The sequence below is a fragment of the Trachemys scripta genome, chromosome 1, assembly GCF_013100865.1.
Source record: "Trachemys scripta elegans isolate TJP31775 chromosome 1, CAS_Tse_1.0, whole genome shotgun sequence".
Taxonomy (NCBI): Eukaryota; Metazoa; Chordata; order Testudines; family Emydidae; genus Trachemys; species Trachemys scripta.
The window spans coordinates 199,390,436-199,407,378 of record NC_048298.1 but is presented as its reverse complement, the minus strand read 5'-3'; the positions used below and the strand labels follow the sequence as shown (position 1 = coordinate 199,407,378).

Genomic DNA, 16,943 nt, shown 5'->3' with positions numbered 1-16,943 from the left:
CTTCAACCAGGACCCAAGGAGTGGCCATTCCCCTGCCAGACTAATCAAACACCCCATCCCTTCCCTGGTAAAATGGAAAGGGGCAATCTCCTATCTTAACCGTAGCTTTTACAAACACAAATTACATATTGTCTAGCAATTCAATATACATTGCCACAATTTGTAATAGGAATAATAGTATTTCATGGTATGAATTAGAAATCTTGTTTCATTCTGAAAGGAAAACAAAAAACAATGAAGGACCCTTAATGACACTTCCTAGGTTGGGTCAGTGAAATGGGTTGGTCTGGCCAGGCATTAGCCTCAAGGAGACATGCCATGTCATAGTTTTTGATATAGGAGTCTGTTGTGCTGTGAATAACTTTGAAATGTTAATGGGATTTAGCAACTCTTCTTAATAGTCACCTAACATTTTTAAATGTCAGACAGAAAACTAATTTTTTTAATGTCACATGGGAATTTTTAATGAAATTGAATTTCTAATCGTCCGATAACTGCTCAATTATTTCATTGCCATTTTTGGCTTTTTTATGATATCTGTTAAGGAACAGGAAAAGGTTAACTAGTAGAATAATGCTTTTGATACCTATATTTCAAAGCTCAATCTTGAGAAAAGTAGCTACAGAATAAGGAGTGTGTAATGTCAAGTGGCCAAAGTGCGCTAGGGGGCAGGGTAGAGCAGTAGTCAAGTGTGAACAGATGGTCAGGTACCTGGGATGTCAATCAGTATAAGAGGCAGGCTGGAGCAATAGTTGGAGTTCTTGCAGGGGTCAGTAACTGGACGATCCAAACCAAGGAACTAGGTCAGAGGGTTAAGGAGGCTAGGTTGGGTGAGGTGGCAAGGCAGGGTCAGGCGAGGCATTGGGGCAGCAGGATAGGGTTGGGTGAGGCGGCAAGGCAAGGCAATGTTCTGTTGCTCAAACAGTTTTGTCTTCCTGTTGGGGTCTTTATATAGTCCTGGTAGCCAATGAGAATGCTGTCTGCCCAGCCAATAAGGGGCCTGGGGCATGGCTGCTGTGGGTCTGTAGACTGTAGCACTAAATCTGTTGGTCGGGGTGGTGGTTTAGTGCACTGTGGTGGCAAAGCGGCTAAGGACCTGACTGATCTTCTACAGTGTTAAAAACCCAAACATCAAAGGCTACTCAACCTATCCATGGTTACTTGGTCAACATCTCCCATACACTTTTTGATAAATATAGAGGTGTGAATGCTTTGAGTGATGGCAGTAGACAAGATTAACTATACTATCATGATCAAGAAAAAAGAAGAACAGGAGTACTTGTGGCACCTTAGAGACTAACAAATTTATTAGAGCATAAGCTTTCGTGGACTACAGCCCATGCATCCGAAGAAGTGGGCTGTAGTCCACGAAAGCTTATGCTCTAATAAATTTGTTAGTCTCTAAGGTGCCACAAGTACTCCTGTTCTTCTTTTTGCGGATACAGACTAACACGGCTGTTACTCTGAAACTTATCATGATCAAGGTATCTTAACCAGGTTGAACTCCATATATACTTACTATAGTTGGGATTTTCAAAGAAGCCTACAGGAGTTAGATCTCCAAATCACATTGAAATTTAATGGGACTGGGTGCCTAATTCCCCAAGGCTACTATGAAAATCCTAGCTTATGTGCTGTAAATCCTGAAGGAAAACAAATGGTCTCTGATTCTTTTGTGCTCCCAGGAACCAAAAGCTGAGGCAGAGCCCATGCAAAATTTTAAACCCTTTGAGGTATTAGCTGATGATGAGAGCTCAGAAGAGTTGTCATTTGAACTGTTGTCAGTCCTTTGAATTAAGTATTATCTCCTATAAGAAGCCTATGGGTGGCTTGTGTACCAAATCCTGCTTCATGATATCCCCCATCCAACTTGGAATCTCATCAGGACAATTCTGAAATCACCTGCCACATATACTCTAGGTTAACTGAGGAATACCTGAACAAAATAAAACCTACACTGGAGAAGACAAAATAAATACTGAGGAAAGATACTCTGATCCAACCCCTCAGAAAGAATACCTACTTGGAAACTTCAGGGATGTGGAGCTACTGAGAAAAGATTTAAAATCAACCTTAAACTCTATTACCTACAAAACAGTGGCACTATACTTCAATATACCTGAGACTTCAACAAGTGATGGAAATATGATGCTATTAGATTTCTACATATTATACCTGTGGCTAAGTCATTCATCGAAAGTTCATCCACCACTATACATAATCTGACATGTTCTTTGGTTGTGCTTGTGAAGTCTGACAATACATGTCACTGGGGCAACAAGGTGGGTGAGGTAGCATCTTTTACTGGACCAACTTAGTGAGAGAGACAAGCTTTTGAAGCCACACAGAGCTCTTCTTCAGGTTTGGGAAAAGTACTCCTAGCACCCCAGCAAAATGCCAGGTCCTTGCATTTTGACCTTGACCTTGCATTTTGCTGTGGTGCATGGAATACCTATCCCGGACCTGAGGAAGAGCTCTGTGTGACTCAAAAGCTTGCCTCTCTCACCAACAGGAGTTGGTTCAATAAAAGATATTACCTCACCCGCCTTGTCTCTCTAACATCAAAGGACAGACATGGCTACAACAACACTACATAATATATGTCACTAGCTGAAAATGTCAGGAGGTTTCTGTTTCTGAAACATATGTTCTCAGTTGATTTCAGATACTACCAATGGTTTTATTTTCCAGTACTTACTTTCAACTGGTAAAACAATTTCTGAAGTACACCTCTACCCCGATATAACGTGACCTGATATAACATGAATTCAGATAGAATGCGGTAAAGCAGTGCTCCGGAGGGGCGGGGCTGTGCATTCCAGCAGATCAAAGCAAGTTCAATATAACGCGGTTTCACCTATAACGCAGTAAGTTTTTTTTGGCTCCCGAGGACAGTGTTATATCGGGGTAGAGGTGTAGCTTTAAATAAACCTTTAAGAAATGCATATACATATGTGTATTTAGTAATGAAAAATATCTATTAAGCAATTACCATACATACTAATTTGGATTTTGTAATTTCTGCAAATTTTCATTATACAGTTGTAAATATACTGCATTGTTCTAAAATTATTACTAGGGAAGATGATAGAATAATTTCTTGAAATAGTTAACTCACTTTTTCCATATAAAATGTGTCTTAACAACACATATATCGTATCTAGTATTTAAAAAATTGTTCCTAACCATTTATTGTCAGACAGTTCCCCCTGTGGTGGGGCAGATTCCAACCCCAGTCTGGAAGGGGTTAAAGAGATCCTCTAGGCACAATCAGCCTCAATCTGGTGCACCTGTGAGGTTTGTCAAGCCTGGAGATGGGCGGATCTTTAAAAGGGAGGGTCTCTCTCAGTGCAGGGCGGCACTCTGAAGGAGCAGAACTCCCCAGCCTCTGGCTGTCATTCAGGGAAAAGACTTGAGAGCTTTGGCTGCCCAGGCCCTCTCAGAAAGTAGAAAGATCGGTACATTTCCATTTTCTTTTTCCTCTCTTTAGGTTCCTGAAAGCTGCAGAAGCATGCTGACTTTGTTTGGACTGCTTTAATTCTCTGCCTGCCCACCTGCCCTGCCACGCAACACCTTGAGAAGCACTGAGGACTGTGCCCTGCATTCAGACAGGAAGCATTGCCCACCCTTCTCCCTAAAGGGATGCTAGAGAGATATAGCATAGTGCACCTCCCACAAAAATTGGACTTGATTTTTCGTTAGTAATAAAAAAAGATGATTACAGCTAAATGTTGTATTAATCAGACAGGTCTTATGGTTGTCATATAGATAACATCAGTCACTTATTTCTACTTAAGTAGTGGGGATGGACTAGGACGAATTAAAGGGAGGGCACTGTATGTAAACATTAGGATACAAAGAGAGCAAGATTTCACTTCACAATTAATTTCATTTACTTTATTCAATTTATGAGCCAAATTATTTAGGTTTTACTGAATCCTTATTCAGGCAAACTCCCGCTTAAGTTAAGGAGAATTTTGATGAAAAAATACTAAGTAGCAACCTCAGGATTTGGCAGTGTATTTTTTAAAAATAAAAACTACATTTAGTACAGATTGGAAGCAGGGCCGGCTCCAGGCACCAGCCTACCAAGCATGTGCTTGGGGCGGCACCTGGAGGGGGGCAGCGTTCCAGCCCGAGAGCGGGGCTGCGACCGGGCTCGCCACCCTCCCCCCGGCGCTCCGGCCGGCGGAGATAGCAGGGCGGTGGCTGGGCTCTCCCCCCTCCTCCCGGCGCTCCGGCCGGTCGGGGAGAGTGGGGCACTGGCCGGGCTCACCACCCTCCCCCCGGCACTCCGGCCAGCCAGGAAGAGCAGGGCTGCCCTCCCCCCGGTGCTCCGGCCAGTCGGGGAGAGCGGGCCCGCAGCCAGGCTCGTCGCCCTCCTCCCGGCGCTCCGGCCGGTCGGGGAGAGTGGGGCCCCGGCTGGGCTCGCCGCCCTCCCCATGGCGCTCCAGCCGGCCGGGGAGAGCGGGGCCGCGGCCGGGCTCGGCGCCCTCCCATGCCGCGCTCCCTGCCGGGGGGCAGCAATAAGCTTTTTTGCCTGGGGCGGCAAAAAAGCCAGAGCCGGCCCTGACTGGAAGCCAGATTTATTTTCTGCAGCTGGACAACTTGGCCTGGAAGTCAGCCTCTCCTCTTATTCTATAGTGAAGTTGTTGGTTGCAAGTTTGTATTGTTTTTACAAAATAATGAAGAATTAAGAGTAAGGCAGCTTCTTTTATTTAGTGGAACTATTATCCTGCTGCTGCATTGTCAAATGCATTGTGTAGCCTTTAAACTCCCTCAACATAGTCAAAAAGTTTTCTTTTTTCCCTTATAGCAACTCATTGTCTTTTAATATTTTAACAGCACATTTTCAAAATTGCATAAGAAATGCACATGGAAATCACATAAAAAGAAAATGGATTTTTTGCCCACTTCTCCCTAACCAGTTTTTTCCCCCTAGCTGCCAAGGGAGTGCAAAGTTTTGCATATTAAAACAATAACTTTTTTTCCCAGCTGCAGAATATCTGTTAAGCATCCTATTTAAATAAAGAATAACTAAACCCACTGAAGTGAGATTATGGTTGGAAAAATGACTGTAAAAATGGCAGGTTGTTATTGAGTTTGTCTGCTTCCATTGAGTTATCCAAGTTACCCCTGCTTTATTGACAAAACCAGGATTTTACTATTGTCGGCAGTGACAAGCCAATAGAACTGAAAAAGAGCAACTAATTAGAACTGTATGAAACTCATTGGCTTCCCTTTGCAGGGATTCACTGGTTTTGATCCATATGGCTACACAAACCTTGAGTTCCATTTGGAATTTTGGGTTCAGATGAATCTTAAATCTGAAAGTGACATTCAGCCAAAAGGTGTCTGTTTTACTGTATCAACAATGTGAAACTGCAAATCTTACATGATTTGATCCAAAATCTTAAATCTGCCTGAAAGGTCTGTAAACATTTTAAATAAACAGGTCTGAATTTAAAAGGTGAGAGGCACAGACATCACAACTCAGTCACTAGCAACCCTGACTACAACCCTCCTCCTCCAAGATTCTATGAAAATCATTTTCTGCCTCTGAACAATGGATAAGTTCACATTCAGGATGGAATGCTTCAGAGGGAGAATGACAAACACTAAAAGTGATAAATGATTAAAGCCATTATAAAATATTTCACAAAATGTACATAGGCAAGACACATGTAGCACTATTTTTCAACTCCTTCATTAAAGCATATGGTTGACTTCATTGTCACTATAAAACTTTTGTTTTAAGTTGCATCCTGCAGAGGGCTACACAGTCTGTATGGCTAAGTCCACCCAGCAACAGCACAGTTTCTAGTCTCATCCAATATTAATTTTATATTTCAAGCTATTTTGTGTATCTCTGCATTGCCTATAATCACGATGCATTCAAGACCCAAAACTATCTTAGGAAATCATATGAAACTGTTCTTTTTGCTTATTTTTAAAGTGCTGCATTCATGATGCAAGTCACCATGTACCCAGAAATGAAATTACTATTCAAAGAACAAATCAGGAGAAGAGAGTATGGCAGGGAGGGAGGGCGGGGGGACCTGAATTCTAATTGTATGAAGCCAAACCATAGTATCAGTTCTATATTTTTCTAGGGAAAGCTTCTTGCAGCAAAGCAGTGCAACTGTTATTCTATTCATAGAACTCATCAGCATCCATTACAAAAGCCATTTTTTCTCATTTGCTTACAAACCAAACTGAAAATAGCACTTCTAGATGATAACATGAATATTCTTCTAAAGAAGTTGAGAAAAACATTAGCCCTGGAAAAACAAAAGCACAACACTAAAATATCTAATTCAAAGGCAAAAAATGCCGACAAAAATAAATCTAGGCAGGCTAATCTCAGTATCATATCAGAAATGCTAAATAATGAACTATTCAAGCTTTACATATTTAAATGGTTTATAAAATACAAGCCATTTTATTCAATGAAACAGTATAATAATTCTTCCAAGCTGATTAACAACGTTTTATTATGTTTTTGATGGTTAAAGAAAATATTTGCCTAATAATCCAAAAAATGATTAAGCAATTTTTTAAAAAAATCATGAAAGCCTAAGCTTATTAATAGTGTGCATTGTGCAAAAGTGGAAGGCACCTAAAATAGATTTCTCCTGTTCTGTATAGCTCTAGTACAAAAGCTGGTTGAAGTTTTTTATTGAATCCAGCTCTGAGTGCCAATGTGTGAAACAGATTACAGCAGAATAAAAACCACATGAGAGAGAGTGTGAAAGATGGTAGTTAATGAATGATTATAAATAAATGTTTAAAGTTAGCAAACGACGGCTTATTTTTAGTTTACATTACTAAGTTTAAATTTAGCCCCAGAATATTGGGTATTTTTAGCCCAAAAGGTGAACTTGTGTGGTCTCTCTATAAATTTGTACAATATTCCATACAGTGGAAGTTATATATACTGTTAGTGCAATGCCACAAAACTAAACCTTGAAAACTATCTTACCAGAGCTGCACACTTCACATCCAGGGTTCTTTCAGGTGCACAGGGTACACAATTAATCTCCAAGGAAAACCACACTTTGCAACATGAAGAATTTCCTCCTGTGTAAACAAAATAGAAGAAAGTGTTTTTTACAAATCTGTTCCTGAGACAATGTGTGAAATCTTAGCCCCATTCAACTAAATGGAAGTTTTGACTTAAGCGGGGCCAGGATTTCACCTATTAATATTTGTAATTAGCACTGAGGCATCATTTCAAGAAAATCACAATCTAGTGTAAGTATTGCCATTCCACTGCATTCCTTGTTTCTTTATCTTGTAGATTCAATTTGATAATATGATTAACAGATGCAATCTGAACTGAAATATCACTTTCAAAAATTAACTTACTCTGACACTTTTTAGCTATTTTCTGCATATGTGCATTGCTTAAACACAATCCAAGAATAATTAAAATAATCTTTGCATTAAAAGGCTGTTCTACAGTATTAAACAAAAGTATTAAAGAACAAAAAAAATACTTAGAATAAAATTTTTACCTTAGCAGGGACAGTCTTCCCTTGCAAAGTCTACACAGTATATTTTGTTTCACAGTTGCATCAAATTTTGCATCAAGTTTTCAAACAAGGTGACCTTAGTTTTAAGTCTTGTGGCTATGTGTAAATCAGAGACATTAGCAACTGACAAATGTATGTGTCAAAACATTCTACCATAGGAATTGCCATATTGGGTCAGACTAAACATCTAGCCAGTTTCCTTTCTCTGACAATGGCCAGTACCACGTTTTGCATAGAAAGATGCACGGAACTCTGCAGTAGGCAGTTATGGAATAAAATGGCCATAGGAAAATATTCTTCCGAAACCCCGTTAAATAGAGTTTTGCCTATTTTCTGAAATATGATTGTTTATATCACATATAAATCTCTTGTATCTCTCCTCCTACATGGTCCAGAAGGCAGCAAAGAGAGAGAATTAGGGGGGTTCTGCTGCTATCTAGAAGAGAAACAAACAGCACCAGAGTCTTGGAAGCTGACTTCCTGCACAATCAGGAGAGAAAAAACTTTATTGATGATCTCATTTCCCATATTAGAGGTCACTTGCAACTATATGCAACTATAAATATTAGAAACTTGATTTAAAAAATAGGAACAAATTCTGCAGAAATTGATGGATTAAAAGGACAATACATTTACAAGGAAAGCTTGATGCTCATCACTGTTAAGTGGGCAAGTGGATTTGTTAAATCCTGCTTGGAATGTACTATGTTACTAGGGCCAGCAACAGGAGAGTGGATCCTTCCATTAACTATTGCCAGCAAGGTCAAGCACTGCCCCAACTCTGCATCTGAAGTGTCTGGCGGTAGAAAGGCCCACACTTCCCAGTGAAGATGTTTTTATAAATGCATGGAGTTTAAGGCCAGAAGTGACCAACAGATAAGCTAGCCTGATCTGTATATCTCAGGCCATTAAACTTCCCCCAATCGTCCCTATATTGAGCTCATTAACTTGTTTGTCTACACGATATCTTCTAGAAAGGCATCCAGTCTCAATCTGAAGCCATCAAGAGTTGGAGAATCCACCACTTATCTTGGTAATTTGTCCCAATGGTTAAGCATATTTACTGTTAACAATTTGTGCCTCATTTCTAATAGAAATGTCTCTGCCTTCAGATTCCAGACATTGGATCTTTTTATGCCTTTCTCTGCAAGCTTAAAGTGCTCTTTAGTAGCTGGTATTTTCATCCCGTGAAGGTACATATACTTATACACTGTAATCAAGTCATCACCCAATTTTCTTTTTTTTAATAAATGAAATATATTGAGCTCTTTAAATCTCTCACTATCAGGCATTTTCTTCAGCACTTGCATCATTTTCATGGCCTTTTCCTGCACTCTCCAAGTTTTTAATAGCCTTTTAAAAATGTTGACACCAGAACGGTCTGCAGCAATCCAGTATAAGTCTCACCGATGCTATATGCATAGGCAAAATCAATGTCCTAATCCTATTCACTACTCCTCTGTATATACATCAAAGGATCACATCAGCCTTTTTTGCCAGAGTATTGCACTTAGGAGCTCATGTTGAGTTGCCTGTCCACGCCAACCCCTAGATTCTTTTCAGAGTCATTGCTTTCTACAATACTGTTCCCCATTCTGTAGGTATGTCTTGTTCCTTGCTGTATAAGTTTGCATTTGGATGCACTAATACACGTTTTGTTTGAAGGGACCCAGCTTCAGAGCAATCCAGATAGCTCTGTAGGTCTCCTGGTTCTCTTGACTAGTTTGGGATAGGGACTCCATCAAACTTCATGTCAATCAAAAATTTAATCAGCAGTGACTTTATATTTATGCTGAGATTACTGATGAAAATGTTGAATGATGCTGGGTCTAGAACTGATCCCTGTGGAACTCCATTAGATACATCCTTATTCTATTATGATTCCCCTCTGACTACGTTTTGAGAGGTTTCAGTTAGCAAGTTCTTCATACATTTAAAGTGTGCTCTATTAATACTGCATAGTGATAATTTTTTTTTTAATCAGAACAACAAACACCTCCTAAAAGTGTAAATATATTAAATGGATGTAGTTACTTTTTCCAACCAAACTTGTCATCTCAACGAATAAAATAAGGTTTGACAAGACCTATTTTTTCATAAACCCTTGCTGTCTAATTATTTTTCTGTTCTTTACAATTGAATCCTGTTTAGCTTTTCCATTATTTGTCTGGGATTGGCTAACTGGTCTGTATTTACCCAGGTCATCCCACCTGCCTTTCTGAATATTTGTACAACATTAACACTTTTCCAGTCTTCTGGAATTTCCCTGGTATTCCAAGATGTATTACAAATTAACATCAATGGGACAGAAATCTTCTCACCCAACTGTTTTAGGACTCTTTGGTGCAAGTTACCTTAGCCTGCTGATTTAAAAATGTTTTCTAGTCGATTAGGTTTAATACCCTCTTTGGTTACTAATGTACTGCAAAGTATTTCAGCATCCTGCTTCTTTCCAAATACATAACAAGAATGTTGACTGAACATTTGTGGCTTTTCTGCTTCATTATTAACAATTTTACCACCTCCATCTAGGAACGGTCTTATACCATTGCTAGGAATTCTTTTGGTCCTAATATATTTAAGATCCTTATTTTTCTTAGGCCTGAAGCCACAGATTTTTTCCATGCTGTCTTTATCTTCCCTTATCAGTTATCTGCACTTCACAACACTGATGACCCTGGCATGATTGTGGTGTGATTACTGCTGTGTGTTGCTAGTGCTGCTGTTCTTAGAAGAAAGTGCAGTGTGTTGATTCCCCAGACTTTGATGTTGTTCACAAAGAAAAACCATAGGCTTGGTTCAGTGGAGAAGGTTTATTGTTGATGAAGCATGGTACTAGCACCGCAGCTCAGTGGTTACAGATACACTAATACATGTATGCTCACAACAATGGTACCAGCTCAATCAGCAAAACATTAAGCTGTCCCCTAGGCTAGCATAAAGATGCCCCTTCTATGACTTCTCCTTTTATACATTGATACAAACAAGTTACATATTACATTCCACATGTTGCTAGTTACTACCTTTGTACCTGCTAGTTCGAACAAAACATCCTCATCCATTATCCGGTCATCCCATTCTTATCTTACAAGTGGTCAGAGTGCTCTTGTACCACCTCTTGGGAATTTGTTTATGTAGCTACTTGATAACTCTGGGTGTTCTAGAACCAGCCTCTCAGATCAGAAATGTGCTTACTTGGTTAGCTAATATCTAGTGTTTGGCTATTTTGCTAAGGCCAGGCCTACTACGATTCACAGCCTTTGATTCATACTGTTTGTTATGCCAAGGGCTTAACACTAAACTTCGTCTCATCAGTGAAAATATCCAATTCCTCTTGCTTGTTACCCAGATTCCCAGCACAGATATTTAAGCAACTGAAAATTTTCTTCTCTTCACTTTATTTGTCACATCTGTCCAAAATGTTGGTGACACAATGAATTTGAGTTTGTAATGCATTTACCTCCTTATCACCCCACCTTTACATTATTAGTTTAATGCCATCCTGGCTGCTCCAGCAAGTCTCCAACCGAGATTAGTCTCCCTGTCTATGAAATGGGGACATCCCATTCATACAGCTCTGTCCCCCACTGGAATGTGGACAATGCGCCACAAAATTCAGACCTTCAGCTTTACACCATTCACAAAGCCAATAGTTCACCTCCACTATTTTCTGCCTTCTCCATTTTCTCACCCATGTGTTTCAAACCATCTACATCAGTGCCCCCAACCCATCTTTCCCACTGAATGGAATCTATAAAATGTAGGTATAACTACAGCCCTATGAATGTACTAACTCCCAATGCCTACACTGGCACTACACACTCCAGTTAGGTGGGTGTGAAAGCACAAGACCCAGCATGGGGAATTACACTGTGTGGGAAGTGGAGAGTTTTAACTACATTTAACATAAGCAATTCAGCAACTTCCTGTTGAAAAAATATTGTTTGTTTTGGTTTTTTGCAGGCTGACCTGTCTGCCAAACAGACCTGCAGATATTGTTGAATATCATATAGGCAGTTTATATAAACTCTAAAGAGCTGGTACCTTTTACTCAGGGAGAACACAGCTGAATAACCTTCTCCTGCAAGAATAACTTCTTAAGATTTTCTGTCTGTCTTATGCACAGCCATTTGTAAAATGTTAAACATAACTGTATAACAAACTCAAGTAATGATATTATAGATATATAGGTGCATCCTGGGAAAAATGAATTACAGGAGTTACTAAACTGTAGCTTATAATTTAAGGACAGCAACTGGATGTTGAAAAGATTTTTGTGTCACTAGACCTTTTCTACAGAACACAGGTTTGGCCCTGGTTAGCGCTTGCCTTGAGTTCTAAGCTTTTCTCTTTCTTTCTGGTTTTTGTGTGTTTGTTTGTTTTGTTTTGTTTTTTATTGGTGACAGAAATATCTACACATAATGATTTCATTCCAGAGAAAAAAATACATTAAATGAACATTAAATTTTATGGTTAAGTACTCAAAAGTTAGGAAATTTCAAAATTAAGGTTGGATGTGCAACTATCATTTGAATTCAATGGTTGGAGGACACGAAAAATGAAGTGTGAATCAAACAAACTTCTATCCTCACTCCTCCATAAGCAGTAAAATTGAGTGAAGATTAAATTCAGCGTTTCTTTCCATTCAATCTAATACCAACTATGACTAGGATTAAATCAATAAAAATATGTTGTAACTTTTATGTCCATTACTTTTTTGAAGTGTTTATTAAAATGTAACTCAAATTCTATATTCTGGCTATCATGAAACTGTGCCATATACTCAATGACCAATCCCAACTGAGAACAACCAACTACACCTCTACCTTGATATAACGCGACCTGATATAACACAGTAAAGCAGCGCTCTGAGGGGTGAGGCTGCGCACTCCAGTGGATCAAAACAAGTTCGATATAAAGCGGTTTCACCTATAACACGGTAAGATTTTTTGGCTCCCGAGGACAGCATTATATCGAGGTAGAGGTGTATGTGATTTGTATTACACTTTTCCTTTCCTTTCAAGCAGATTCCGTCCTGGGAAAACCATGTTCTTTTGAACAATATGGGCAATATATTCAGCCCCAGAAAGCATAAGGTACAGTGGCCAGGTAGAAAGGAATAACATGGGAAGAAAGAGTTTTTAGAAGTGCTCAGTTCCAAATCTCTGCAGTTCATCTTTTTGGAACTACACACTCTATGAAGAAGTGATTTTTTTTTTTACTGTGAATTTTTAAATGTTCATACCTTTTTTGACTGCTATCATTTTTAAATGCACTTTGCAAATACTATGACAACTCAGCAAAAACTACTTACACAATAAGTTTTATAGTTTGTCTGGTTTTGTGATGTAGGTCTTTTATTTTTTTAACTGTTAAGCGTTAACAGTTCCCCCCATTGCTAAACACATTTTTTATTCACCATCCTTAACACAAAAAACTTTTCAAAACATTCGCCTTTCCCCAGCCATGGAAAGTTTCAGTCCAAAAGGTGACATTTTCAGACATCTATGAGCAAATCAAAACAGGGGTTCATAATAGAAAACATACTGCAATGATACAGACATACCGTGTGTGTGTGTGTGTGTGTGTGTGTGCTCATTTATAAACTTTTGACATTTTAAATATATTTGATATCTTTCTTCATGACTTAGTGATAGTACTTTGATGTATTCTGAGGTAAACCTGTGTTTGATTTTAGTCTCATTCCCTGTTGTCTCACTCTCTGGGGCTTCACTGACAACAACAAAAAATCCCTAATTTGCCTGCATACAACCACAGGGCTGTGATCTTGTCAGATCTCACAACACAAGCAAGATTAAGCTTGTTCAGTACTTGGATGGAAGACTGCAAAGGGTAAGAAAAGCATCGCAAAGCATTTTGGAGAGGGTTAAAGGTGTGTGAATGGAAAGTGGAAGATTCCTTTGCAGGATGGACTCTGACTACTAGGCCATGCTGCCCTGTACCTGCGAGCTGCTACATTGACTCTAGCCGCTAGGCCACGCTGCCTTGTGTCTGAGGGCTGCTGTATTGACTCCGGCCATTTCGCCACACAGCCCAGAACCCAGGGGCTGCTGCTTTTACTCTGACCCTTGGACCTCATCATGGTGAGGCCAAAAACAGTCAGGTAGACTGTAACTGCGGTGTCAGCACACCCACTATCAACCCTGAAGGGAGATGGGGTGTGCATCCACTGCCACACTAACAAGCACTTTTCTTTGATTCTGAGCTTGGCTGCTATAAATCAGAAAAATAAACAGAAGTTGCATGAAATTCTAAGAACATTTATTATTCATGTTTTCCTTCAAATTGAAGGAATTTATCTCAACCTTTAAAATCAAGACACTTGAAAAAGAAAGTCTGAATACTTATTTCCAGCATTTGTGTTTGAAAATCTGTAGTTTGCTCTATCCAAAGCACATTACAAAATTTAAGTTTGCATGAAAGCTTTAATTAGGTCTTCAATGAACTACTCTCGGTTAAATTGTTCAAGCCTCTCAAATAGGTTACCTAGCCTTATTCCTGTTCATTTGACTTTCCAAATCGTCAATTTTCTCCAAGTGAATTTTAACTTCTTTTTCCAACTCAACCATTCTGCTATCTTGTCACATTTCTTTTTAATATTGCAAATGTGTTTTTCACTGGTGTCCACATATTCTCTTACTTTTATTATGCCAGTTTTCAAACTATTATAGAGAACTGGTCAATGCATTAGTGGTAATACCTAGATACTTGTAATCTTCTATTATAGTTTATATGACAACCCGAAGAGTTAGAGATCAGACAAACTCCTCCATTATTGACCATACCACACTTTTCCAGTCTCATTGAACCAAAATACATTATCACAATTATAGCATCATTTTGTCTCTTTTCCCACAACATGAAATATAATCTCTCTCTCTCTTTTTAACTTCTTCTCCTCCTATACCTACTAAGCTGGTCATGACTTAATTGGGCTGAAAGTGGTCAGGAATTATTCTGATAATGCTGCAGATCCAACAGTGCTTTGGAAGAATATATTGGATTTTTTTCTAGCTTATGTATCATTGATAACTTTTTCAGAGGAGTTCTAATTATAGAATTTTTATTATGAAGATTACATAAGATGCAGGGGGAGACAAGCTTGATTTTCTCATCCACTGCTGAATTTGCAATTAGAAAAAGCAATCTAAAAAGCAATGTTCAATTTGGAAAATGAACAAACTTGATATGGAAATAATTGTAAGCAAATGAATATTTCATATTCATAATGCCAGTTTTACAGAGTATCACTGTGCTTTTAAATACATAAGAACAGGATTTCACAGGACTGTTGTTCTCTTTCAATGCATATATAGAGACAAGGTGGGTGAGGTAATACTTTTTTTGGACCAATTTCTGTTGGTGAAAGAGACAATCTTTTAAGCCACATGGAGCTCTTCAGGTCTTGGGAAAGCATTCCCAACATCACAGCAAAATGCAAGGTGCATACGTAGCTAGCACATATTGTAAGGGACCATTCAAGGTAGAGTGGCCTGTTAACCCCTCTGCAGACATAGACAACAAGAGGGGGTTAGTGGGTTACAAATAGCTGTAATAAACCATATCCAGTCCATGATTTTTGGTGTATAGCACAGTTATGAATGTAAGCTCCCAGGCTCATCTTTTGAAAGTGTAGCTTGAAATCTTGTCTCTCACACCAACAGAAGATGTCCCAATAAAAGATATTACGTCACCCACCCCGTGTATCTAATATCCTGAGACCAACACTCCTACAACTACACTGCATAATGCACATGCACACCATTACTATTATGTGACCATTGAAGACGTAGACCCCTCTGGCATACACTTAAGCACTGCATTCATTAGTAAATCCACTGAAGCCTTTGTAAGATTGAGGCCATAGTTTATGAGAAATTATGAACTGATAAATAATGGTTGTATTTAAAGTGAAAACAATGCCTTTTCTTCTCTTTTCTTTTCTTTTTTTTGGGGGGGACAGAGGTGGGGGAAGAGAGCAAGACTGATACTACTGTAGAATCGTCTACATTAATTTTAATATATTATCTCTTGAATTCATATAATACTGCATATAATGCTTTATGTTGCTTATTTTTCAGGTTTGTTTGGTTCTAGAAAACTAAGAATTCTATTACAAAGAGCTAAACTTCATCTAGTTCCCTTGCCCTTACATTTTATTCTTATGTTAAATTTATAATCCACTCTTTCTAGAATTCTCAGGAAATGAATACATTTTATGGATTATTTTAAACTCAATTACCATATAACATTTTCTGTCAGAGGAACATTTAGTTAAAATAGTGTAAGATTGGTACATAGCAATGGCTTTCACAAAAAGGTTTTGGACACCACCTATGGTAGTTTTTCTGGACAACTAATCTATTCATATCTACTAGATGAAAATTACAACTTTTATGTATTGATAGATCCAGGATTCTATTGAAAAACATTTCTCAATTAAGTCTTTTTATTATTGGTCCCAAGCATCTCTTTCTGTCTCTACATTTAGTTTCCAAGTGTAGAAAATTGTTACGTAATATATGGAGAAAACTGCAAATTACTCACAGATAAAGAAAAATCTTATAATGTTAGGATGTTAGATGATCAAGATGATGTAAAAAGGAAGGCACTAATGTTCAATTCTGCCATGCAAAGAACCAGTTATGCTTATAAAGGCAATGCAGTTGATTATATTCTTCCAGAGAAGTTATGAAGTTAAGATTGTAACCTTTAAATTTCATATATGAGCTCAAGAGTCATTTAGTCTAATGCTCTTTTTTTTTCCCAATACAATTTGCTTTATAAACTGAGTGGAAACAATGAGTCAATAAGTCCTTTCCAAGCCCATTGCAGGAGGTAAAAAATGTGTTTAGTTTCTAAAGATTAATTTTTAAAAAAAATATTTAATACACCTCCATTATAAGGTATCATAAATATAAAAATTTCAAGTATATTGAAAGACAGTTCCAGTTCAATTTACACATGGATGTCAGGGTCTCATTAAAGAAACTGCTACAACATTCACTGCCTATTAAAATGTCTCAAGAGATACATTCAAGGGGCCAGATCCTCAGCTACCGTAATCTGTCACAGCGCCACTGACTTCAGTAAAGTTACAGCGATTTACACAAGCTGATGATCTAGATCAAGGGATTTTCATCACCCAAAACTATGACCAAGATTTTCAAAAGTGATTGGTAATTTTGGGTGCCCAACTTGAGACACTATATATAGTTTTGTAGAGGGTAGGTACTCTCTCTGCTATTCAGTACAAAATTAACCTAGAAGAATCAAATAGCATGGCCCAATAGAAAACATTATACTAGATTTTCCCAGAAGTTTTTTCTCCAAGGGCTGTATTTTCCATCTTTCAGAGTTTAAAGGTTTTTCAAAAATAACAAACAG

At 38.4% G+C, this 16,943-nt stretch overlaps 1 protein-coding gene across 1 annotated transcript in view; it reads right to left on the bottom strand.

Annotated features, from left to right (window-relative positions):
* The window catches only part of CFAP47 (cilia and flagella associated protein 47), a 660,392-nt gene that overhangs the window by 224,422 nt on the left and 419,027 nt on the right, over positions 1–16,943 (bottom strand). Inside the window, exon 51 of the mRNA XM_034754614.1 lies at positions 6,983–7,080. Within this exon, the coding sequence (XP_034610505.1) occupies positions 6,983–7,080 (98 nt within the window). The remainder of the gene's footprint in view (positions 1–6,982; positions 7,081–16,943) is intronic.